Genomic DNA, 24475 nt, shown 5'->3' on the forward strand with positions numbered 1-24475 from the left:
TCCTTATTTCTCTGACACTCGGCATATTATTTCAGACACTAACTTAAACATTATATTATCCTCAGCTTGTTGATCCAGCAACTCTCATACGTCGTGTCGTGAGATTTACGACGGTTATTAATAAGTAGCTGCAGCGGCGGCAACAGTAGCGGCGCTCACGACGAAGAACGTGGAAACGACGTTCCGATTTCGGTCGGGCGTTGCAACCTCACGGACCTTCAGGAACGCGAAAGCGAATGCAGGTCGTGTGCGATGCAGAACGCATCGGTGCGCGCGTTGTACATATCGAGGTGATGCGGCGCGACGCGACGCGACGCGACGCGACGCGGAGCGGAGCGGAGCAGAGCGAGGCGAACGTGCGTGTAATAACCGGTGCGATACGCACGCGAAACGTGGAATTTTCGGCGATTTCGCCGGGGCCGGCCGGTTAGGCCGGCGTTCACGATTATGTAATCACTACGAGCGAGTACGCACGCACGCACGCACGCACACATGCGCGTATACGCATCTCGCGCTTACGCGCTTACCGACAAACGGGTCCTGAGGAATACACGGCGGACCGCAGTTTCCGGTGGCGTAATCGGACCGATTTATGCAACACCTCGCTCCCTGCAAGCCCGGAAACTCGCGGGAACTCGATGGACCCACTGTTGGTCGAACCGCGATCGCTTCGCGTAGTGCGTAACGATATCCTTTAATTCTTGGGTCGCTTGCTTCAACCTTTCCGGCCTCACTCTCTTTCTCAGAAATTTCATACACGTGTATATTGCAAAAATAAGGGGAAAAAGAATTTAGAAAAGTTATTGGAAAAGTGAGTCAAGCAATGCACTGAAAAATGAGATTATAAATAATGATGCAAAATAGATTTCTCAAGTTTCTCACGATTTTCTAGTGTTTTTATAGCTAATTCATGACCGGTACATGATCGGTCTTTTAAAACAGAAATATTGTATAATTAGTATTTTACATATAATTCGCTCTAGGGAACGAAACTGCAATAGTTTATGGCCAAAGTACGTAGTATTTTGTATTTCATTCGCTTCAGGACGTATAGCAACACAAAGCTATCACAGATTGCCGATTAGCCACGTCGTCCTCGCTTCTTAGAATAACCAATAAATAATGACTCAACGTTGCACGCACAGCAAGAAGATCCCAATAACCTATTTGCATCGCGCGCTAAAGCTGCCGATTAGCGTGTACGTCGAAATTGAGATTAAATAAACATGATTAATCCGCGAGGAATGCGCAGCGCTACCCTCGCGATGTTAATCACAGTTGGAGATCGGAGAGGGAAAGTGTGCCGCCTTGTACGCCTCGGTTAGATGCGATTATCCTTTACATATGATACCAAAGTGCATCTGGATCGGTGCGTCTTGATTCAGCCACATGCAATCAGGCCACTCAGTGTCGGGCAAATTCCGCGCGCGTGACCTATTTCATTATCTCGTCACGATCGTGCGCTCTCGATAAGCACGCACGCAGGTGTCGTCCATCAATCTGCAGCGCGCCCTCTGCTGCGCGTCCTCCGAGAAATTCCAACACGAAGCGGGTAACTTGTTCGCGACTGTCTCCGCTTTGAAGTTCAGGAATATTAATTGATGAAAAATACGAAAGAAAGTGAAGCCCGTATCGAGACCGACGTCGACGAGCGAGCGTTCGACGATTCGCCCCGAGCGATCGCAGATCTCTCAAAACATTCCAACACGAGGCGGACGATTTTCCCGGAAAGATATGCCTGCTTTGAATTTTATCCAAGGACGGTTAATTAATAAAACATATAATAATAAATAGCAATTACACCATATCAGAATTTGCATTCGCCGGTAGCGTGTTTTCGCCAGTCGTTCGTCAATTTGCATCGAGCGATCACGGATCTTTCGGGAAGTTCTAGCCCGAATCAAATGATGTTTCTGAGAAGATGTGCTTACCTTGAATTTAATTCACCAATCTTGATTGACAGAAGATGTGAAAATAAATAAAAATGGGATTACATTTAAATTTCTTGAATCGCCAAAAAACAGGACGTTTCCGTTCGTTGGACCGTTGTCGCGCTTTTACGAGAGATTTTCCTCGAAAATTTCTGATACGAAACGATAATTTTCCTGAGAATTTAATTCAGAACCGCCAGCCAGGATGTTCGCGCGGTTCCTCTGCGATATCCTTCCTGCGTGCAGCGTCGCGGGATTCACGACGCCGTCGGCTACTAACTACTGTAAAACTTCGAGACCTCGCGGCGAAATTTATACCGATCGAAAATCCCGATCGTATTTTTTTCTCTCTCCCTTTTCTCATCGAGTCCGCCTATTCTATTTACGCAGACGTTACCCGTCGGCGCCAGGTAAATGTCACATGCAAATTCGGAATCGGTATCATGAGGATTGGCGGACTCTCCTCTCAAGGCGTTCGAGACGAGGATCCGCGTCCGGGACGCGTCTCTTGATCATTTAATCGCCTATTTGTATCTTTCTTCGCCGGCCGAATATCGTAGCCGCCTGCTCGCCATCGAAAAAAAAAGAGGAGCATCCGGGATCAAATGTGGAAACTATGTTTGAACTACGTAAACTATTCGACAGATTTCCGGATGTGTCTACTCGAAGAAAGAGAGAAAGAGAGAGCGAGAGAGTCGACAAGGTCGTCGGTGGTCCGGTCGTAAAATACAGCACTCGTCGTCGGATTCCGCGACGATCGTAGAACCGAACTAACGCGATCTTCATATTAATGATGCGAACGGCCCCCGAAGACTTTTGACCGAGACCGTAATATCAAGGAGGAATTTTTCATCGTTCAGCGGACAAAAAATTCGCACGACCCCTCCCTCCCCCCACACCCCGCCGCGCCGTCGCGCTCCGCCGAGTCAGGTCGCGCTGTGGTCGCACCAGGTCGAGCCGGATCGAATGAAGTCGCGATAAAAATGCCGACGACAGCTGAGCTATGTGTGTATGCGTGTGTATACGTGCGTATATGACGCAAACTATTTATTTATTTATGTGTACTACACGAGCAGATAGAGAAGACAGAGAGGCGTCCTGAGTTACGAGCGACCGAGCATCCTTCAGGGAATTTCACGACCGGAGGAAAATAACTCTCCGGAGAGCAAAGAAATAGCGAAATCTCTCACATTCCGCATTTAATTGCTCTTACGTGGGCGCGACGGTGAGACGGTCAGAATCTCGAAGATCCGAAGGCTGACCGCTTCCAGTAGAGAAATAAATAAATGTTTAGGTGAATCGACGCGCTGAGGAGGAGCCGCGAACGCGAGGATTAGCGGCGCGCAGGCGGAAGGCTTTGGAGCCTCCCGCCGGTTGTGAATATAATAAGTTGAGGAAACGGAAGAGAATATATACGAGCGAAGGAAGACCGATTAGATAAATATATTAGCGAGTCTCTTCACCTCTCCCTCCGCCCTCCCTCTTCATCTCTCTCTCTCTCTCTCTCTCTGTCTCGCTCGCAGTCGCTAATTAGCGGCCGCCTCCCGTCGGAAGCAATGCGACTCGCGACGTATCGTTTGCGGAATCAACCGCGGGCATTCCTCCATAATTTCCGTCGCGATGTTTAATTTATCGAGTCAACAGATCTCTAGCCGAGCAGATCTTTCGGTCGTCCGTCAGAGGGCCGGCGCGTGCCTCGCCAGCGTGAATCACCATACGAGACCCGTTCGCGATAGACGCGCGTCTGGACTCCTTCAAAATAGGCCCAATTAATGACTCCATTGCTCGTAATCGGGCGCGCGCCCGCACGCCCGATTTCGCAAACAAACTCCGTAAGTTATGCGGCCCGCGGTATCGAGATTGGCTACCGTGCCCGCTCGTCCGCGTTTCATCCGGACGTTTTTATGTAACGAGATCGCGGCCGACATTCGTTTATTTTCTCTCCGCCCCGTCTCCCCCCTCTCTCTCTCTCTCTCTCTCTCTCTCTCTCTCTCTCTCTCATTGCTTTTCGAATGCACGGCGAAAAAAGCGTCCCTTTTAAACGTTCCTTCCATGGATTCGTTAGAACCGACGGTCACATGAAATTTTAACTATTCGAGATCGACATCTTGTCCTTTCTCCCATAATTCAAGAACGAAAGTGATTTTGCGTGAAAATGGCGACGATAAAGCCGGCCGTTTTGCTGTGGATTATGTCACCGGGTAAATGCCGAATTTTTGGAATAGTTATGTGTGTGTATGTGTGTGTGTGTAGGGAGGTATCATCTTGCGAGACTCAGCTCTTCCAGTCCTCGTTACGACGCTCGACGTCGTAACGATGACAAGCGAGTCGTTGCCGTAATATTTAATTTTCGACAACGAGCCGACGGAGACAGCTGCGACCGCTCGTCTATGAGAGTGTCAAGAAAAATATGCATTAACGACGCCGCGTCACGCTCGCCATTTTCTAGAACCGGACAGGTGGGCCAATTAACTGGCGAAATTGCGCGAAGCTGCCCAAAACACGAACCACTTTCGGTAATAGCTCGTTCTGCCGTGGAAAGAGGAATACCGGTCGCGGCCCCACCGCGGTCGCCTTCTCCTTCTCTTTCTCTCTTCCTCTTTCCCTCCTGCGTACTCCGCCCTGTTGAGCATCTCGCGGAAAGCACGGAATAAAGAAAAATACGCGGCCGAGGGAGTCGTCGGGCGCTTCATCGCGTACAACGTTGGCGGATCTTAAGAGAGAATTTCTCGCGCGAGCGCGGGCCGCGAGTCGCGAAGCCGCTGCTTCACGTGGCCTTGACATCGATTATATTAAAAATAAATAATGTGACGAAAGTGCAAATAAATTTGAATATATAAAATTAAGGAGGCAGAAAGAAAAAGGCGACAGAAATAAATATAATATATTAAAAATACTTTCTATATCGCGAAATCGTCGACGACGATTATTATATTATTATATTAGTGACGGCAATAATAATAATCGGAAATTAACAAATATCAACGCGTTTCATTTGATTCGACCACAGAGATCTTTGTGGGAGCTCTTAACACCAAAACTATCAGGCGGTCGAAAGCGGCCGGTTTGTATAATCTCGCAGAAACTTTTCAAATTTATATAACAATGCATTTTACGATCACAACGCGCAAGCTGAGTGGAACTAAAAGAAATAAGAACACACTTCTGCCCTTGCATTACGTGTTTCCCTGAAAAACCTGTCGCGTCTGGTTAATCGGCGTCGGAGGATCCTTCATACTTTTCGTTCGATCGAATATCGACAGAGGCAAATCATTCACCGATGACGATTTTCCACGCTCACAGGGAGGAAATTGAAGAAGGGTTACGTAGTCGAGTGCCTGGCATGCCGTCGAGATTTGAAAGTAAAGCAATTACACGAGATCAATTGCGAGCAGGATTCTCCAGGACTCTCATTGGCTCTCATCGTTCACCCTTTAGAAATCGAACGAACCGCCGGAGATCGCGAAGCCAAGCGCGCGCTCGCCGGCCGTGCATGGTCCCTCTTCCGATGTGAGATCGCCCCCTCCCCCCGCTTCGTCCCAAGATTTTTCTCCAGGATTTATGACACCCGATCGAGCCGGGGCGGCCATGTCTCACGCCTGCCGGCCCTTCTTCGCCGGCTCGAAGAAGAAAATAAGACTCGGTCTCGTTACGTGATAATAAACGACGCGATGATTTACGAGCGAGAGGTGGCCCGGTGTGTGCACGATGCGCGTAATGTTGTTGTGTCATATCTGTCAAGTAATTAAGTAATTCACACCGGGAGTCCATCTCTGAATGGCGGTCTCCCCTTCGGATTGCCGGGACGAGCGTAGACGCTTGATTGAGCACCGGATCAACCGTTGTCGCCTTTTAATTAACATTGTCGGTACCGTTGTGGGTTTTTCGTCGGCGAGGCAGAAGAGACTCCTTTTCTCTTCTCCCTTCTCGGTCTCTACCCCGCTCCTCCTCGCACGTAACAAAAGCGTCGAGCCGCGCGACTCAACTTACGATACGTAATTTCACTCGCGGACGTTTATTGCCGGCGCGACGCTCGCGCGGTCGAGAGCTAAACTCCATTTATTCCTCGACTCGATTGCGGATTTTCAATTACAAGATCGATGGGGGAGCGCGCGCGATTGCGCAATCGGACGATGGAGGGCATGGTCGCGCGATCCTGCGATCGCGAAACAAAGATCCGGCGATTGAATCGGTACGAGACTCAATTAGCGACGCCACGTGTAAAGGCCGTTCCGCGAGACAAAATCAGCTCCGGAGAAATGTTTTTCGACGAGAAGTATGATTATCATAATTGCATATTTGATCGCATATTCATGATTATGTGTACAACGTATATGGGTAAATAAATAAACAGCTGGATGGTAAAATACGTAGATGGACGGATAAGATGGCTAAATAATAGATAGAAAGCTACGTATAGATGTGTAAATAGATAAGCATACGAATAACTATGTAGATAGACCAATAGGCGGATTAATAGATACGCATAGATAAATTAAATAAATAATAGATATAGATAGCTCGATAGTAGCGTACAAATAGGCGAATGAATAAACTAAGAAATATGAAAATATACAGACAGACAAACTGACAGACATATAAATTTTGGACAGGGTAAATAAATTGATAAATGCATCGTTAAATGATACATTTCTCATAATGTATTGAAATAATATATTAAAAAAATAAATAATAAAAACAGATAGATATATAAATGAACAAATATATATATGATATATATAGATAGACTAGACACTTTCTCGCTTAAATTTCTCGCAACATCTTAAAATAATGTGTCACAAAGATAAATAATAAAAACAAACAAATAAACTAATAAACGTGTAAACAGAAAAATAAACGGCTAAATATAGGTAGGCACTCCCTCGCTCAACTCACTCAATCGCCGCGTGCGTGAAATTGAACGCCCCCTGAGAACGCAAGTGTTCGAGCAAACGCCGTCGCGCGAATTTCTGCACGCGATTGTCTGCCGAGCGTGAAATCGCTCGGAGCGTTGGCAAATGTACATCTGCGAATTGAACGGGCCTTTGTCCGCGGTTACCCGTGATCTCGAGCACGGAGGCGCTCCAGCTCGTGGATCCTTCGGCTTCGGAGTATCGCAAGGCGGCAGCGGCGGCGGATTTGCGCAAGACCCGCGCGCGCGCGATTCTCTCGCCGCGGCGAGAAGAGTGGTCCGCGAGTTTTTCGGCGGGCCCCTACTCGTTTTGCGCGCGGGGCCCGGTTTCTTTTCACCTAACCGTGTTTCGGCGGGCCCGCGCCGCACCGCGTCGCGCCGTTCCGCTCCGCACCGCGCCGCTCCTTCGCCGTACCGCCGCTGTCGTTGTCGTCGTCGCGCCCACCACCTCGCTCTCCTTGCCGGTCTCTCCTTGAGGGTTTTCGACTCGGGCGAGTCCCACCGAGTATAAAAGCCGGGGGATCTTCATCGTACTCATCAGTCGCGAATACGACGAACACGACGAGTCCGACAAACTCGCGCAGCATCATGAACACGAAGGTATTCACCGATTTCCTTCTCGCGCTGGATCGGTATCGCAAAGAACGAGGAGGAGTATCCTTACGAGGCATCTTGAAGTAACGATCTCCGGAAGGGAAGAGACCGATCGATCGCGCTCGCTCGATCGCGTTCTTGCGAGGGTGAAGCCCAGGGAGGCCGCGGAGAGTAGCACCGCGATGTTGCTCGAGTTCGAGTCGCGACAGTAATCAGCTCGCTCTTCTCGCCCACTTCGTGTAACGTAGAAGGGTCTGATTAACGTCGGATTAATTGACGTTGTCCGTTATCTATTCTGTCTCTCCGAAGAACCCGCGACTCGTCGTCGTGATAAAGCAAGTGCTCGCGCGACAACGACGTCCTTGTTGCACTCGTTCGATTTCTTTCTCGGATTATCGATTCATCTGCTGACACATTTCTATCTTCTATCTGCTGATTTATCTGTCTACATGTCCACACTTGACTCGCTTCATCTCCTCTTGTCTGTTCACTCACTCTTGCCTCTTTATCTATCTTTATTTGTACGCTTATATATATTTAATTTATTTTTCTAGATGCCAATCTACTTGTTTGTACGTTTATATATCCATCTACCTGTATATTTGCCTCTTTATTTATCTATTTATACTCTCACATTGGCCTCTCGTGTCTCTCTTTAGTCCCCGATCTATCTTGTTTGCACGTCCGCATATCTATATCCTTTTATTTTCCTATCTACCTATTGATCTACCTGCGCGTTTACCTCTCTGTTTATCTTACACGCTCACACATTGTTTCGTTTCTCTCTTCATTAATCTACTTAGCCATCCGTCTGCCAATTTACTCACCTGTTCGTCCGTCTCTTCACGTGCTAATTGATCCACCAGGTAGCTCTACCTACCTGGCCGTCTTCTTCGGCTACTTATCTGTTTGTTTACACCCGCTTGCAGCTGGTCCTTCTGCTCGGCCTGGTGGCGCTCGCCTTCGCGGAGGATGCGAAGCAGAGCGACGCGAAGGCAGACGCGAAGAAGGAGAAGCGGGGCCTCTACGGCGCCCTGGGCTACGGCGGCTACGGCGGCTACAGCGGCTACAGCGGCTACAGCGGCTATGGTCTCGGCAGCGGATTGGGCCTCAGCACCTACTCGTCGCTTCCGCTCGACATCAGCCACGGCGTCTCCACCGTCCTGACGAAGGAAGTGGCCGTGCCCGTGCCGCAACCGGTCGCCGTGCCCGTCGAGAAACACGTCCCGGTGCCCGTTAAGGTATACTGTGCAACGCCACGGTATTTTACACGCCGATCTTCTACACGTGTTTAACGCGCCGCGAGCATCGTTGAAGCGGGCGCGTTTCTCATTTTCTCGCTTCTCGGCCGAAGAGAGACGGAGAAAGGGAGATCAGCAAGGGGGGAAGAAAGAAGGGAGGGCAGGGGGGGAAAAACGGGGAGGAAAATCGAGAGTCGACTTACTGGAAGCGGCGATTGCGAAGAAAGCGTGTCAATTAGCAAATTACGACTCGACGGGAAAATAATAGCTTCATGCGACGCGCGCCGTCGGTTTTCCCCGAGCGACGAGATCGACTGATCGGCCGGTCGAGGGTCGTCCGTTTGTCTGGCTGCCGGCGCCTCCGGCTGGAAAACACTCTCTCTCTCTCTCTCTCTCTCTCTCTCTCTCTCTCTCTCTCTCTCTCTCTCTCTCTCTCTCTCTCTCTCTCTCTCTCTCTGTTTCTCGCCGTCGCGTCGCGATCGCTTCTGCGATTAGCGGACGACGTTATGAGTTTTCTCACGATGCGCGCGCGAGCGAGTCGCTACCTTGTTACGAGCGATATCTGAATCGAGGCGACCGATTCGCAGAAGCGGCCGCGATGTATCGGGGACCTCGCGCTCTTAATCACGCATCGCTGAGTCCAAAGGTCGCGACTGCTCCGACTCGCCTCGGGAGAGAGGCCCCACGCTTCTTTCCTCTCTCGTTCTCTCTGCATCCAATCCATCTCGAGTTACTCCATCTCGAGAGATCGAAAGTGGCCTCGATGTTGATCGACGCGTTCCCGACGCGGTATTCGGTACCCTTCAGCTTCGACAGCTCTCGGCATCTCTTGTCTTCTCAGCAGCGTCGATTCTGCTACTTGCGCCAGCTAGTTTCAGCAATCTTGTAAAAGCGTTTCGTTCAATTCCGAAGGAAAGCTCCGTAAAATAATCGTTGACAAATTGCTCGTAGCTCACGAAAGAGTCAATCGCGATTAAGACGCTCAACAAGTTCGTAGGTATTTTCGCGAAGAGCTCCAAGCTGATACTTTCACAGCTGAGCATCACATTGTTTCCAATAATGTGTCGAACCATTTTCTTCGACGACAAGTCATCGAAGAAAAAGGATAAAATTACGCTTGGATGTGGGGATAGTGGAGTGGCGTTTTTCGTCAAGATCCGAAGGGGAACTTATCGAACTACCCAATATATATATATATATATATATAAAAGTCTTCCTTTCATCAAATTTGCAAACGTCCCATAATAACGGCGGCTCCTCCCAGGAGCCTCCTCTGCTGGACGACGACTAACGTCCCTGAAATATTTCCCTCAACCATATTTCTCTCAACCAGGTGCCGTACGCCGTGCCGGTCGACCGTCCCTACCCAGTGCAGGTGCCGAAGCCGTACCCGGTCGAGGTGACGAAACACGTCGCCGTGCCGGTGGACCGGCCAGTGCCAGTGCCATACAGCGTCCCGGTGAAGGTGCCCGTCCCGGCGCCGTACGCCGTCAAAGTGCCGCAGCCGTACGCCGTGCCCGTCGTCAAGCACGTCCCGGTGCCGGTCGCGCAGCCGGTCGTCGTTGAGAAAGTGCACTCCGGCCTCGGCTACAACGGCCTCTACGGCGGCTACAGCGGCTACAGCGGCTACGGCGGCTACAGCGGCTACAACGGCTACGGCGGCTACGGATACTCCGGCTGGTAAATGGAGGGCCAACGCGAAATGCGGATCCTGAGCGACGCTCCCCTGACACGACGGCACCGTCGCCGCGAGACGCCAGCAGCTGATGCAGTGGCCGCGTTCCTCCTCGGGGGAAGGGCTGCTCCTCGCGAGAGCACGGCGGCCGGAGGGTGGTGGCTCGGAGGACGGATCGACGACGACGAGCGCCGGTGCCGTGTGTTCTCGCGAAAATTCACGGACGATCTCCCGCGGCTCTCGATCATCTCTTCTGGTCCCCCACTTGTCTTCTTCTTCTTCTTCTTCTTCCTCCTCTTCCTCTTCCTGTTCGTATCCTTCTTCTTCGTGCGCTTCCTCCTGTCATCCTGCTCCCGTCGCCCGTCGCCCGTCGGTTCTTCGTCTCGCGACCGGTCAAGTGTCCCAGCAGGAGGCGAGCGTCCTCCGGCTTCCGCGCCAAAAGACGTTACCGCGAGTACCGCAACGCGCGATCGAGTGCTTCCCCCCCGATCGTCACTGTGACTACCTTTAGCCCTGTGCGTATGATGTTTCTACCTGTAATCTCACTGTACCGATTGTTCATCATCGAAATAAAGGTTTTCGTACGGAACACGCGAGCGTGCATCCTTCTGTCGCTTCCCGATCGCCCGGCGCCCGTTTTAACCACACAGCGCTGTTCCTTCCCAAAAGTCTGCTCGAAAAGCCTCGAATTGTTTTCTACTGCTTCGCTCATATCAGTGATATCGTTAATTAAGATTTCTTTAAAAAAGCGGATGTGAGCTTTTTCCAGTTGAATTGCAATTACAAATAAAATATACGATGTATCGTATATTATTAACCGAGAAGCTCGCCGATCCAGCTCCAAAGTGAAATCGGAGTATCTCCCGTGAGACGAGATTCAAGCAATGACTATTAAAATGAGTTTTAATGAAATAGTCATTGTTACATATAATCCAGCCAATCAGAATTGTCCTTCGTACGAACACACGTGCGTGCAACGTGCGTACACCATCAGGCTTGTCTTTTATATACAAAAACGACGTTGAGATTAGTCACTGTACTTTACTCTACGTTTTAATTAGTAACCGCAATTTTTATTCTGTAATTTCATTTTACGAGGTAAAAACTTTACTTAACAATTAAAGTTTTTATTTGAGTAATAACAATTTTCCTAATCGTCGTAGGAAAAAATGAGGTTCAAGGCCTCTCAATTTGATATTTAAGAGAGAAAGAGAGAGAGAGAGAGAGAGAGAGAGAGAGAGAGAGAGAGTAACGCTGTTATTAATTAAAACACTAATTAAAAAATACTTGGTGCTTCTGCAGAAATACGGACTGATCGGGTGTATTCGATGAATGAATTGCGAGCGACCATCGAGCGTTGCACAATCGGCGGACAGTTGACGATCAGACGAAATACAGTCGTTCCTGGAGCGGGCAGATAATTTCGGGGCGGGCATTCGCGATCAGAATCGCGCGCTTAATTCGCGAGCGCAAAAGCGAAATTTAAGGTCGCGTTATAAGAGAGGCGGTTACATGAACGCGGTGAAACGTTCATTAAACGGAGAACGGGGGCACCGCGCGATTAATGGGATTTGCATGCGGCGCGGCGCGCATACTGCCCGAGAAGTACGCCGAGTGAACGCGATACGCCAGCGCTTCCCGTCGGGCAAGAAACGAGAAGCGCAGCTGCCCTGTGACAAGGTGTCGCAATCGCCATGCGCTCGCGAATACACGGAGTGTATTCTATAGGCTTCACAGGTTCAGGTGTGCAAGAACGTGTCTTCTCAGGAGGGTTTTCTTCGAACTGACTTGAAATTCGACTTCGTATCAATTTTTCGGAAAATCGACTTTCTCTCAGCAAAAATCGACTGTTATCAATTCCGATTTTTACGTAAATCGATTCTTTCAACAGGAGATTTATTTTCGATCCGTCGTATGTAAAAGCTGTACGACCGGTATTCATAAGCTGCGATGAAGAAAATATTTATATATATGTTAGAAAATATCTAATATATATTTCGTAAGTTTTATTTTTATCTCGGTCAATTATTGTGTATTTTGTACTAGTGACATTTTTTACGCTTCTTATTTATATAAGTCTAACATAAGTTAACAGCCAAGCACCATATACATTGCTGGACATAATCAGAAGTCAGTGATTAAAATTGATTTTTGTAAAAAAAGGTGCCCAAAATTTATTTTTATAGAAAAAGCAATAAGCTTTACTACCTTGCGGCATATTAAAAACTTTATCAGAAAGCGAAAACAGTTCTGTCAGGCACATTTCGGGACGCAACCATAGATAAATGTCTCTGGATTTGGAGAGATGTATGAAACAATCTCTTCTGCACCGATTTTCACAGAATCGATCTTTTCAGTTTAATATTTTCAGTGAATCAATCTTGGTTGTTCCGACACAAAATCGATTCAAGAATCGATTTTCATAGTGGCGATCCCAGCATCTTTACTCGAAATTGGTGAAAGCGAGCAATACCTAACTTCTCTCCGCACAAATGGAGTTCAAAAGTATATTTTCCAGCTTTTTAAAGATTTCTCGGGAGTCTTCCCGTAAGTCATAAAAGGTTCAACGCCCCACACTTCAAAATTTCAAAAAATGTCAAAGGACTTCAAAAGTAACGGTCTTATTCTTTCATCTCTTCTTTTCGAATATGAAATCGCAACACTCTTACCAAAAATCGATTTCGATGAAAAAACATGCACTTCCGAAATCCTTCCAAGGGGAGGTTCAGAAATATCTCTTAACTTCGGAAGATCAAATTAAGGATGTATCATTTCTTTTTACCAACTTTAATTCGGAAAAAATCTCTTTAAGAAAGTGATCCTGAAATGCTACGAGACGTACGAGGGTAGTCCCAGAAGTACCTAACCTGACGTACAGATGGCGGTTGTTGTTTGAAAAGAATGGCTATGGTAGAAAGTACCAATCTTATAAAGTTTAAGTTTGAAGTTTGACGACGCTACGTTGTTTAGTATTTGTTTGGCAGCCATCAATAGTGAACGCTCTCAGTAAATTTGTAAACATGGAAAAAATTGGTCATCGTTATGTGATACAATACTTTCATTTTAAAGGCCTCAGTTCAACCAATATCAAAGCGGAGATAGATTCTACTCTGGGAGAGTCTGCTTCTTCGTTTACAACAGTAAAATATTGGGTGGCAGAGTTTAAACGAGACCGTACGAGCTGCCAAGACGAACATCGCAGTGGTCGACCAAATGAGGTGACCACGCCAGAAATGGTGAAGAAAATCCACAAAATGATATTGGATGACCGTCGACTGAAAGTGCGCGAGTTAGCAGACATGGTAGGCATTTCAAAAAGCGCTGTACATCGTATATTGACTGAAAATTTGGACATGAGAAAGCTGTGCGCAAGATGGGTGCCGCGATTACTCACAATGGAACAAAAACAGCGTTGTGAGATGTTTCAATCGAGTGTTTGGCGAAGTTTCACAGCAATAAAGCCGAGTTTTTGCGTCGATTCATAACCATGAATGAAACATGAGTCCATCACTTCACACCTGAGACGAAGGAACAGTCAAAACAATGGACTGAAAGGGGAGAATCGGCTCCAAAAAAGGCGAAGACAGTTCCATCTGCAAGCAAAGTCATGGCGTCAGTTTTTTGGAATGCACGTGGGATAATTTTCATTGATTATCTTCAGAAAGGAAAAACAATCAATGGCGAGTATTATGCAAACTTATTGCAACGTCTGAGTGATGAAATAAAAAAGAACGGCCGCATTTGGCGAAAAAAAAAGTTTCGTTTCATCAAGACAACGTACCAGTTCACACATCCGTTATCTCGATGGCCAAAATTAATGAGTTAAAGTTCAAATTGCTTCCTCACGCACCCTATTCGCCAGATTTAACCCCCTCGGATTATTTTCTGTTTTCAAACTTGAAAAAATGGCTCGGTGGTAAAAGATTTGCCAACAATGAAGCGGTGGAGTCTGCGGTAGATTTGAGGAGCTCAATGATTCCCACTATAAACAGGGTATCGAAGCTATTGAACATCGCTGGGAAAAGTATATTGAGCTAAAAGGGGACTATGTAGAGAAATAAAGATATTTTTTCCCAAATTTTTTGTGTTTTCTTTGTTAGGTCAGGTACTTCTGGGACTACCCTCGTAGAAAGGGATTGAAGAGACAAGATGTGGAGAACAGGTACATTATTCTTCCATTGTTTACAGACATGCCTTTGACTAATTTTCTCCAATAAGAGTCAAGCTAAACAAAGATTGACGGTCTGCGGCACAATTCATCATTTACCATGGTATACGAGAGTAGTCCCAGAAGTACCTGACTTAACAAAGAAAACACAAAAAATTTGGGAAAAAATATCTGTATTTCTCTACATAGTTTCCTTTTAGCTCAATACACTACTCCCAGCGATGTTCAATAGCTTCGATACCCTGTTTACCAGTATAGTGGGAATCGTCGAGCTCCTCAAAATAGCCATCAAGCCACTTTGGTCCATTGTTTTGACTGTTCCTTCGTCTCAGATGTGAAGTGATAGACCCATGTTTCATCCATGGTTATGAATCGATGCAAAAACTCGGCTTTATTGCTGCGAAACTTCGCCAAACACTCGATTGAAATATCCTCACGATGCTGTTTTTGTTCCAATCGCAGCACCCATCTTGCGCACAGCTTTCTCATGTCCAAATTTTCAGTCAATATACGATGTACAGCACTTTTTGAAATGCCTACCATGTCTGCTAACTCGCGCACTTTCAGTCGACGGTCATCCAATATCATTTTGTGGATTTTCTTCACCATTTCTGGCGTGGTCACCTCATTTGGTCGACCACTGCGATGTTCGTCTTGGCAGCTCGTACGGTCTCGTTTAAACTCTGCCACCCAATATTTTACTGTTGTAAACGAAGAAGCAGACTCTCCCAGTAGAATCTATCTCCGCTTTGATATTGGTTGAACTGAGGTCTTTCAAATGAAAGTATTGTATCACATAAAGATGACAAATTTTTTCCATGTTTACAAATTCACTGAGAGCGTTCATTATTGATGGCTACCAAACAAATACTAAACAACGTAGCGTCGTCAAACTTCAAACTTAAACTTTATAAGATTGGTACTTTCTACCATGGCCATTCTTTTCAAACAACAACCGCTATCTATACGTCAGGTCAGGTACTTCTGGGACTACCCTCGTAGATGCAGCCTTCGCAACCTCTTGCTCAACGATCAGTCCATATGGGTGTCTGTGGAGTATTTCAGGAGAATAATGAAACGATTATCTCCAGGAAAAGCGAGTAAACACATAAAGGCAGGAAAACACGAGATTGCGGCGTGTGAAAACGTTTTTATTAGAAAACAATGCAACGTCAACAGTCTATCATCGCAAAGCGCAAACAAAAACTCAACATTTCTCTCGGAGAAAACTTGTTGATCTATATACATAAAAATACATGTACGTGCGCACATGTGTCGCAGATGCAAAAGCAACTCTTGCTACTCGGTTTTCGGGTTGCGTTTACAAGAATAAAAAAAACAATGTCTCGAAGAAACGAATTACCGTCTTCGTCACGATCTTCTCGTGATCTTCAGAAATTTTCCTGAAATTTTCGGATGAAAAGTTTCACTTGCGTCTTCGGAGAAATCGCAGAGCGTCAAAAAATCCTTCGCTACACACTCTTGCGACTCTAACGAGATTTAACCCATCTTCTTTAATTTAATCTTAATTTAATCTTGTAACTTCCAAAGTTGTGAAATTCTCGCGCATTTTGATCGGCATTATCCACGATTATCCGCCATCTCCGTTATCCTCTATCCCGCAGTCGCACGTTAGATTGACCCTTTATCGAATTCCCCCCACACCTCCTCTACTCCTCTCTACCTTGCTCTTCATCGGAACGTCGGCAAGGTCAGCGTTAGCCGGCCTAGCCGATACAACTCCGAAGGACAACGTTACTTGGCGAGCGATCGATCATGAAAGCGGCGCGAGTCAAGTTTCCAAGACAAGCGGTCGCTCTCGCACTTGACTCGCGTTTTGACGTTTGGCTCGAACCGCTTTCGAGGCGATCAGCTCGCCGTGCATCCTCGCCGATGATTGACCGCTTCTTTCGGACCCGCCGCGTCCTCGCCGCCATCCGATCATCGCCGATACCCGCCGACCCGTCCGTCACATCTCGAAAGTTAATGATCCGAGTAGTCGGGCTGGGAGGGTTGAAAGTGTCCCTGATCGCCGCCCCCCTGATCGTACGACGCCTCGTGACTCTGGACGTTCACGCTGTAAGCGCCGTAGTTGGTCTCATGGCTGACGTGATCGTCCTCCCCTCCGGTTCTCCCGACGCTGTGGACCGATTGGGGAATCGGGATCGCCTTCGGCACCGGGATGAAGATCGGCTTGGTGAGAGTAACCGGATGCGGCACCGGCACCGGATGCGGTATCGGCACCGGCTTCGACACTACCAGCGGTATCTGCTGGTGCAGCTCCACCGGCACCGGCTTCTCCACCGGTATCGGCACGTGCTGAGGCACTTTCACTATCTGTGGCACCGGAACTGCCACGGGATGTTTCACCGGCACCGGAAATGGAATATGCTGCGGCACCTGAGTGAAAAGAGAAACGCGCCGCCGATCAGTCACGGTTAGATAGGGAAAATTATTATGTCCGCGCGGTTTTTACGAAGGTACTCTCGAAAGTATCACGCTTGATCGGTATGAATCGAGTGGTTTCTAAATACTACTGACTCGGTTACTACTCGAGTGTTCAAATATGCGGGTGTCTCGGACATCTGACATAGAAAATCGCAAATATTGTCCAGGGATAATATTATGCTGAAAGGAAAAGTATTTAAATATGAAAAATGTCCATCTTGATGAGGCCTGATAAAACATACTTACTTATATTAACATTTTTGCATCAAGAAAAATTATTTTCAGTTGAAGAAATGCAGACCCGCTAAAAATCGTTGCTATTAAAAAAAACAACAGTTTGTTCTACTTAAATAAATTAAATAATGTTGATTTAAGTAAATTGATATTAATATAATATTATTGTTTTTTGACATTTCTTTCCTGAAAGTACCTGAGGCATAAAAAATCGTACGTAATATTTATATGCCATCTGTTATTAATTTTCTCAGAAGTTACTTTTGCATCAACTAATTATGTTTTTTATTTTTCTGAAATAATATAAATATTTTTCACGATGTTCATGTGCTAATAATTTTTTTCAGCTAATAGCACTCAGAAAATACTCGAAAAATTTGAGTATGCAATATTAGAGTACCCGATAAGTAAAAATTACAGATAATGCCCATCTCTCACTTATTATTTGATTTTGCAGCAATTAGCTTCGCAATAGGCTTTTACGTCTCTAAATACTAACCACAGATATTCGGCTAGCTTCCACAACAAACAAGAAAGTATTCAAGAAATATCCACGTATCCAAGTAGTCGACATTGATGGCATGATATTAAATTTCGAAACATAAATAAACTGAACGTTGACGACAATCAGATTCGACAAGATATAAATATCGCGGGTATCATATCTCTTCCTGTTGAAATATCACTCTTGCGTCTCGGGACAATGGCAATTGTTTAAGAGATCCAACAGTTCTTTCAACATTTCTTCCCGCGAGCTTCAAGTTTCACTCCTCGCGGAAATTTCGATCCGCGCGAAAGAATCGCAAAAAGTCTAGGTCCTTCCTTTTTCACACGTCATTCGCTTTCACGCCTCCACGCACGAATGATATTCTTTATTATCCTCTTCTTTTCCAGACGGTTCGATTAAGCGTAGATAAAGACGCGCAAAGTCGACCGATACTTTCGATCGCTAATTGACGAGCTTTCGTTTTCCACCAAGTCGCCCTAACAGCTGCTCACCTTAACGGGATACGGCACGGGGACCTTGATGGCTACCGTTTTGGTGACCTTGATGATCTTGGTCGGCACCTCGTGCAGATGCACCGACTGCGAGATGAGCTTCGGCTCATCCGACAGACCATGGCCTTCGAACGAGGGCCTCGCCGTGGCCGCCGCCACCAGCGTGAATAAAAACTGCAAAGGTGTAATCGTTGATGAGAGCGTAACGAACCCGTCGCCCGACGCACGTCTGACAGATGACGAGCGACCGTCTGCGGGACCGCGGCTGCTATGGCGAAAAAAGAGCAAATTGCCGGCGGGGCATTCTTAAGCTTTAAATTAGACTCTGTCTTTACGAGCGGAGGAGGATCATATTAAGAAATAAATCGTCGTCCGGCAATTCATCATCCGAATTTAACTCTTTACTCTCTAATTTAATTCTTTGCTCTTTAATTTGCTCTAATCGTTTGGATTATTAGCATGAAATTATAAGAAAAATATGCTGGAAGAAAGAGAGAGAGAGAGAGAGAGAGAGAGAGAGAGAGAGAGAGAGAGAGAAAACGATTACTATGCTCGATTTTCAATGCTAAATATTTCAAATATTTGAGATTCTATCTGACAGATTCTGAAATCTGACAGAGATGATAAATTCTAAAAAACATACAAAATAAATACTAAAAAATAATAATCAATTATAAAATTTAATAAGTATATTATTGAATATGTATTCTTAAATCAGACTATGATCGAAATTACGGGCGGGAGAAAACAATACATTTATCGCCGTTCTGTAAATTGTCATTTGAATTTTACTTTTTACTTTTTAGTTTACTTTAATTGTTTCAATTTTTAACATGAAGCCACAAAAAATTTATATCGCAGGAAGAGAGAAATATACCCATCTAACGCTAAATATTTTAAATATTTGAAATTGTGATCTCTAACAGATTAAAGCAAAGATAGATAAATCCTAAAAATGGCAAAAATTAAGTTCGAAAACATAACAAATTCTGAAGGCTACCAGATATGCTGTCTAAATATAAATATAGTTCCGATTCTCCAATTATACTCTCCAAAATTATATTCTCCAAAAATACAAATATAATCCTAATAAATGTCTCAATCGCAAATAAAAATGTTAACACCCGAGCGATGTTAATGTTCGACGGAAAGTTCACCAAGCCGTCGTGCGAGCGAGCAAAAGTTCCTGAGCGCCCGAAAATTTCGATCACAGTTCACATACTGACGGTCGGCCGCTTTCCCAGATTTCGGCACAGCCGGCAGTAGATCTGGGCGTTCGCGACCGAACCGGAGCGAAAAATCTCGATCGTCCCTGCGCGCTCGCGACCTCGATGCGTCGAGATATATCACTTGGCCGCGGGATTCGTCACAGAAGCGCGTTAATCGGACGCGCTCGAGGTGGAGCCCGGCGAGCTAACTTTCTTCTCGACGACGCCGAAATTTCCGAAACTCATCGAGCGGATCGATTTCGAAGCGCTGCACGGCTGTTGCGGCGGTGACTTACAACTCGTAATGCGAGCATCTCGCGCTGCGGTGTGTGTACGTCGGGCACCGATGGTGTTTCCAATGGGACGAGCCGCACTGACTATTGTAGAAGCGTCTACGATGGCTTATATACGAGGACCTTCACCGTGGATCGGTGTGCACTCGAAGAAAGCACTCGCTCGTTCGCTCTCTTTCCGACTGGCTTCACGTTCGCCCGATCTCGTCTCCATCTTCTGCGGGGTCTCCTTTTTTGCTTTGGTCGTTCCTTTTTGCGATTAGCGCTCCTCTCTCGCGCTCCACGGGTTCGACGAACCGCGGTGGGCACGACGGGGAGAGGATCGCCGGTAAAAGGTCTCGGCCTGCGAGACCGAGACCGACCGTTCGCGGTCACGAGAGGAGGCACACCCTCGCCGAACGTGCGATTGACGATCTCTCGAGGCGCGTCTCGCGAGAGTTTGCGTGAATCATGCGAGTAATCGCATGATCATTCGACCATAACGGAGTGAATTTTGATTTGGGAAAGAAGAGCAGAATGTGGTGTGGAAAATAGAATAGTGTTCTATCATGCTGTAGGATAACATCTTTTCATTATCAGAATGACGCAAGAATATAAAAAATACAATCGTCGCGTAAAAGAGAAAGTACGACACGAAAGAAGAAACAGTAATATATAATAATAAAAAGTAGTAATAAAATCAAAGTATAACACACAGGTGAAGAATATTGGGAAAATAAACATTGATGTTAAAAAAAAAAGATAAAAAGAGAGAGAGAGAGAGAGAGAGAGAGAGGGAATACACAGAGAGAAGAAGCAAAATTAAATACTCGCAGGTATAAATAAGGATAAATAAATAATCGCAGGTATACAAGATAAGATTAAACTGGGAAAGTAAATATGGATGCAAATGACAGATAAGATAAGAGGAAAGGCACTAAGAGAATGAGTCGATAAGGCGATAAAAAAGTTGAGAGTTTTGCTTTTATTAATATACAGGGTGTCTGGGATCTTTTGAAAACAGAAAATTGTGAAAATTAATGAGATTGAACTGAGGAAAAGAGTCAAGTACCATTTTGCAATAGTTATTAAGTTACTAATAATTGAAAATGACGATATCTAGGAACTTTTTTAATTAATTACATTAGTTTAGTAGATTAAATCATTCTGAACAAAAAGGTCCTTCATCATTTTGCAAATAAGTACGCGAATTTCCAAATTATCAATTAAAAAGCTTCTAGATGTGGTCACTTTCAATCATTAATAACTTAATGACTATCGTAATTTTTGCAAAATAATTTTTAATTTTCTGCAAAACTTTTCTTCTCAGTTTAATCTGTTTAATCTTCATGATTTTTCTTTTCCAAAAGATCCCGACCCCCTATACAATATCAGAATATCGCAGATTTAAATAACAAAACATTTTTGTACTTCGAAGGGGCGATGAGATAATACTAGACATTAAGATACACTTAGAAACATTTATGTAGCAGCATTAATAATTTATAAAGACAGAGAATTACTTCTCATTTATCATAATTCTACGTATCTACGTGTGACTTATCATAACACGATCCATTATTTATCACTTCTTATATTTGCTTGTTACTATTAGTTCTTGCTTATCGTAATTGTTTGCTGCTTATCGTAATAATAAATTCAATATGAATGTGCTTACATATGTATATGTGTTAAAAAAACTGCCGATTTTTTGCGCACGTGAAAAATTTGATTTCTCTATAAATTAACCTATATTTTCTCTGCTTAATAAAATTCGACTCGAATTCCGTAAATGCCAAAATAGAAGAATTCGAACGCGGATTTTCCACTTTCTTCGCGAAAATCGCGTTTACATGGTGATCGTTCCTCATTAGATAATCCGCACAGGTGACAGCTCACGAATAGGAAGTAATAATTTCGACACACGGCGCCGCATAATTTCCGCATGAAGTAGACACTTGTCGTAGCGAAAAACACCGCGATCGAGTTGTGCTTCTCTCAAAAGCACACGCGTACGGGTGTGACGCGGATTTGCGAGCGCGGACGAGAGTGAAAGGACTATCGCCGAAGAAAGGCGACGGAAACTCACAAAGTAACAGGACCGATCTGCGATTCAACGGATCGTTTCCACCGGCGCGGCGCCTTCACCGCGCGAAGGCAGAATTCGCGATCGGTGGTAAGTTTGCTTCGCGCTAATTCATTGTCAATCGACAACGTGCGGTGGCTTCTAAAATTATCTATAAAAATCATCATAATTACTTGTAAAAATATGAGGCCTGCAAAACTTGTAAAAATTATTCGATAGATTTACCAGAGCTCTGAGTTGGTGCGTTTCGTTATAAAAATTATAAAACCTCTTTATAAATATTACCAAAATTACTTGTGAAATTTATCAAGGTTATTTACAGACATTATTTTTTTTATTTTTGAAAATTAACCGTCTTAATTATTTATGAAACTTAACTGTCTCGCGTCTGTCGAGCTTAGCTTACTGTATCTTTATTTACGTCTATTAGCGGGACGAAAATGTAAACAAATTTATATCCGTTTCAGCATTAGATTAAGTCATTTTGCGCTTTGCTCTGCCTTACTTATTTCGCGAAAATAAATTTTTTAGTAATACTCAAAGAGTGAGCTCAACTCGCGCTTTCTCCCGCAAGGATTCTCGGCAACCGACCGAACCGCACGTGTACTTATTTATATCGCGCTACGGCGATGTATTATCGGCGGCCGATTAAGATCGCGAAGACGAAGGAAGAAACGAGAGCCAGAGCAGCAAGGAAATCCAAACCGCTGTAACCGCGAGCAAAATCAGAACGCGATCGGCTAACGAGACGACTTCAATTAAATTAATTAATACTTTCGGCCAGCGGCGTATCGAACAACTGGATTGCAATTTCTGTGATGCAATGTTGCAGCGATTACTCTACTCTTTTGTTAATTGCTTACCATAAATTCATGCGCTCGTTATCGCGACTCGCACTTGTCCAAATTTGTCAATATTTATCACATCATCGATTGAGTATCTGATTTAAAAGTTTATCTGTTCTACAAATTGAAATGTAATCCAACTTCATTCAAACCCACTTATTATGCGTTTGCAACTATTTAATCGTTCGTTTTTCTGCGTAAATCGACGTTTAACGCAGAGTCAATGGTAGGACCATTGGGGGAAAATTTACTCTTTGAGTATTACTAAAAAATTTATTTTCTATTAAATATAGATGCGCTGAGAATATAGATACTTATTATACATACAATATATATAATTAAAAATGTCGCCACCGGCTGTATATATTCTATTATATATAATAATATATAATTTCAATTTTGCTGCAGAAGATTCTTCCTTTGGCGCTCGCGAGAATAATAGAGAATGATAACGGAAGGTAATTTGTTCGCTCTAGCTTTTTCCTTCACTGTCGTCGTTCACCACTTACCAGCCGCATTAAAAATCGAAAATTGTTTTCTTGCATTCGCATTGGATACCGATCTGAAACGGCAGAACTGAGCTTTCGTGCGGTAATTATGTGCACGGTTCATATCCGTTCATCCGAACGTTCATATCCACCTGCGCCTATCGCTTTCTCCTGTGATTCCGAATCAATTAACATTAATCTCGTTGGCGAATTACGCAGCACGCCATTCGAGCGTGAATCTCGAACGTCTGTATTACGTGCGTGTACACTGCAAACCCGAGTGTGTTATTTTGACGCATATAAGCTGAAGCTTCCTTTAGCCCTGGTCTACAATAGGTGATTTAAGCTTTAAGCTGTAAGAAATTAACCAATGGCAGTCGATTATTTTCCTCACATTCAACTGCAATTGGTTAATTTCTTATAGCTTAAAGCTTAAATCACCTATTGTAGACCAGGACTTAGGCCGGGTTTACAATAGGTGTAGTAAGCTTTAAGCCTTAAGAAATTGGCTAACCTTATTCGATTATTCTTGTAAAAATCGACTAGGATTGGTTAATTTCCTAAGGCTTGAAGCTTACTACACCTATTGTAGACCCGACCTTACGAGTATCTTGTCGTCTTAAATCACGTCGTTTAACGCGTTTAAACGCGTTAAGTGATATCGAAATCAGCATCAAATGACGTGATTTCAGACGACAAGAAACGCGTGAAGAAAGCTTCAACTTATACGTATCAAAATAACACATTCGGGTTTGCAGTGTACGCGCACGCACGCACGCGCGCACGCGACCCATACGTTGACCCGAACGCAACGTCTTCGAGTAAGTACACGCGCGACCATTAAAAACACGTTAATTTTCGATTCATCCGTAGCACGAGGCATTATTGTCCGCCAGCGGGACGCGAATATGCTGACTTTCGTTGAAAGTGAGAGGAGAAAGAAAGGATCGCGCAGAAATAATTTTACTTTTGCCTTTGTGCGCTGAACCGGTTTTTGTCCTCGTTACCCGGGGCTCCGCGCGATCGCCTCCTCTCGATCCTGCGGGAGCTTCGATAAAATCGCGACGAGAGAGATCCCGCAACGCGAAATCACCGATAATTGATCCTTTGTTCGCCGCACCGGGCGAATCGCGACTAACGATCTGAGATTCGTGAGCGGGGCACTTCGTGGACGGAATACGATTTTCGATTAGAAAAATCGAGAGTATCAGGTGCGAGAGATTCGTTATTTCTTTATTAAACTCTTGTAGGAAATTTCGGTGTTAAGGAAAAATAGGAAGGGTGCAAAGAGGAAATAAGAAAACTGTTCATTAAATTCTTGAAAAACCGCCGATTCAATGTTAGTCGTTTTACATGTGGAAATTAATAATCCTT

At 45.1% G+C, this 24475-nt stretch overlaps 2 protein-coding genes and 1 long non-coding RNA gene across 3 annotated transcripts; 1 reads left to right on the forward strand and 2 right to left on the reverse strand.

Moving 5' to 3' along the window:
* Nucleotides 1-101: 101 nt before the first annotated feature.
* Nucleotides 102-2201, reverse strand: LOC112589261 (uncharacterized). Its single transcript, XR_003113405.1, has 2 exons — nucleotides 1932-2201; nucleotides 102-1576 (listed from the first exon to the last, which is right to left on the reverse strand). It is a non-coding gene; the product is annotated as an uncharacterized LOC112589261 (long non-coding RNA).
* Nucleotides 2202-7356: 5155 nt separating this feature from the next.
* Nucleotides 7357-10643, forward strand: LOC105189829 (cuticle protein 64). The gene is made up of 3 exons (XM_011152177.2): nucleotides 7357-7443; nucleotides 8367-8678; nucleotides 10012-10643. Exons 1-3 carry the CDS (start codon nucleotides 7432-7434, stop codon nucleotides 10360-10362), a joined length of 675 nt encoding a protein of 224 aa, XP_011150479.2. The 5' UTR covers nucleotides 7357-7431; the 3' UTR covers nucleotides 10363-10643.
* A 4992-nt stretch (nucleotides 10644-15635) lies between these two features.
* On the reverse strand, nucleotides 15636-19894 carry LOC105189842 (zinc finger protein 512B). The gene is made up of 3 exons (XM_025301795.1): nucleotides 19707-19894; nucleotides 18203-18376; nucleotides 15636-16921 (listed from the first exon to the last, which is right to left on the reverse strand). The coding sequence occupies exons 1-3, from the start codon at nucleotides 19722-19724 to the stop codon at nucleotides 16505-16507; spliced, it is 609 nt and encodes a 202-aa protein (XP_025157580.1). The 5' UTR covers nucleotides 19725-19894; the 3' UTR covers nucleotides 15636-16504.
* Nucleotides 19895-24475: the final 4581 nt, after the last annotated feature.

Source organism: Harpegnathos saltator, unplaced genomic scaffold (genome assembly GCF_003227715.2).
Source record: "Harpegnathos saltator strain DR-91 unplaced genomic scaffold, Hsal_v8.6 scaffold45, whole genome shotgun sequence".
Classification (NCBI taxonomy): domain Eukaryota; kingdom Metazoa; phylum Arthropoda; class Insecta; order Hymenoptera; family Formicidae; genus Harpegnathos; species Harpegnathos saltator.

Bases quoted from the DNA above. Each gene is read 5' to 3' on its own strand.
- LOC105189829 (XM_011152177.2), top strand. The intron at 8,679-10,011 runs GTATACTGTGCA...TCTCTCAACCAG, and splicing joins ACGTCCCGGTGCCCGTTAAG to GTGCCGTACGCCGTGCCGGT.
- LOC105189842 (XM_025301795.1), bottom strand. The intron at 16,922-18,202 runs GTGAGCAGCTGT...CTTTTCACTCAG, and splicing joins CCGTGCCGTATCCCGTTAAG to GTGCCGCAGCATATTCCATT.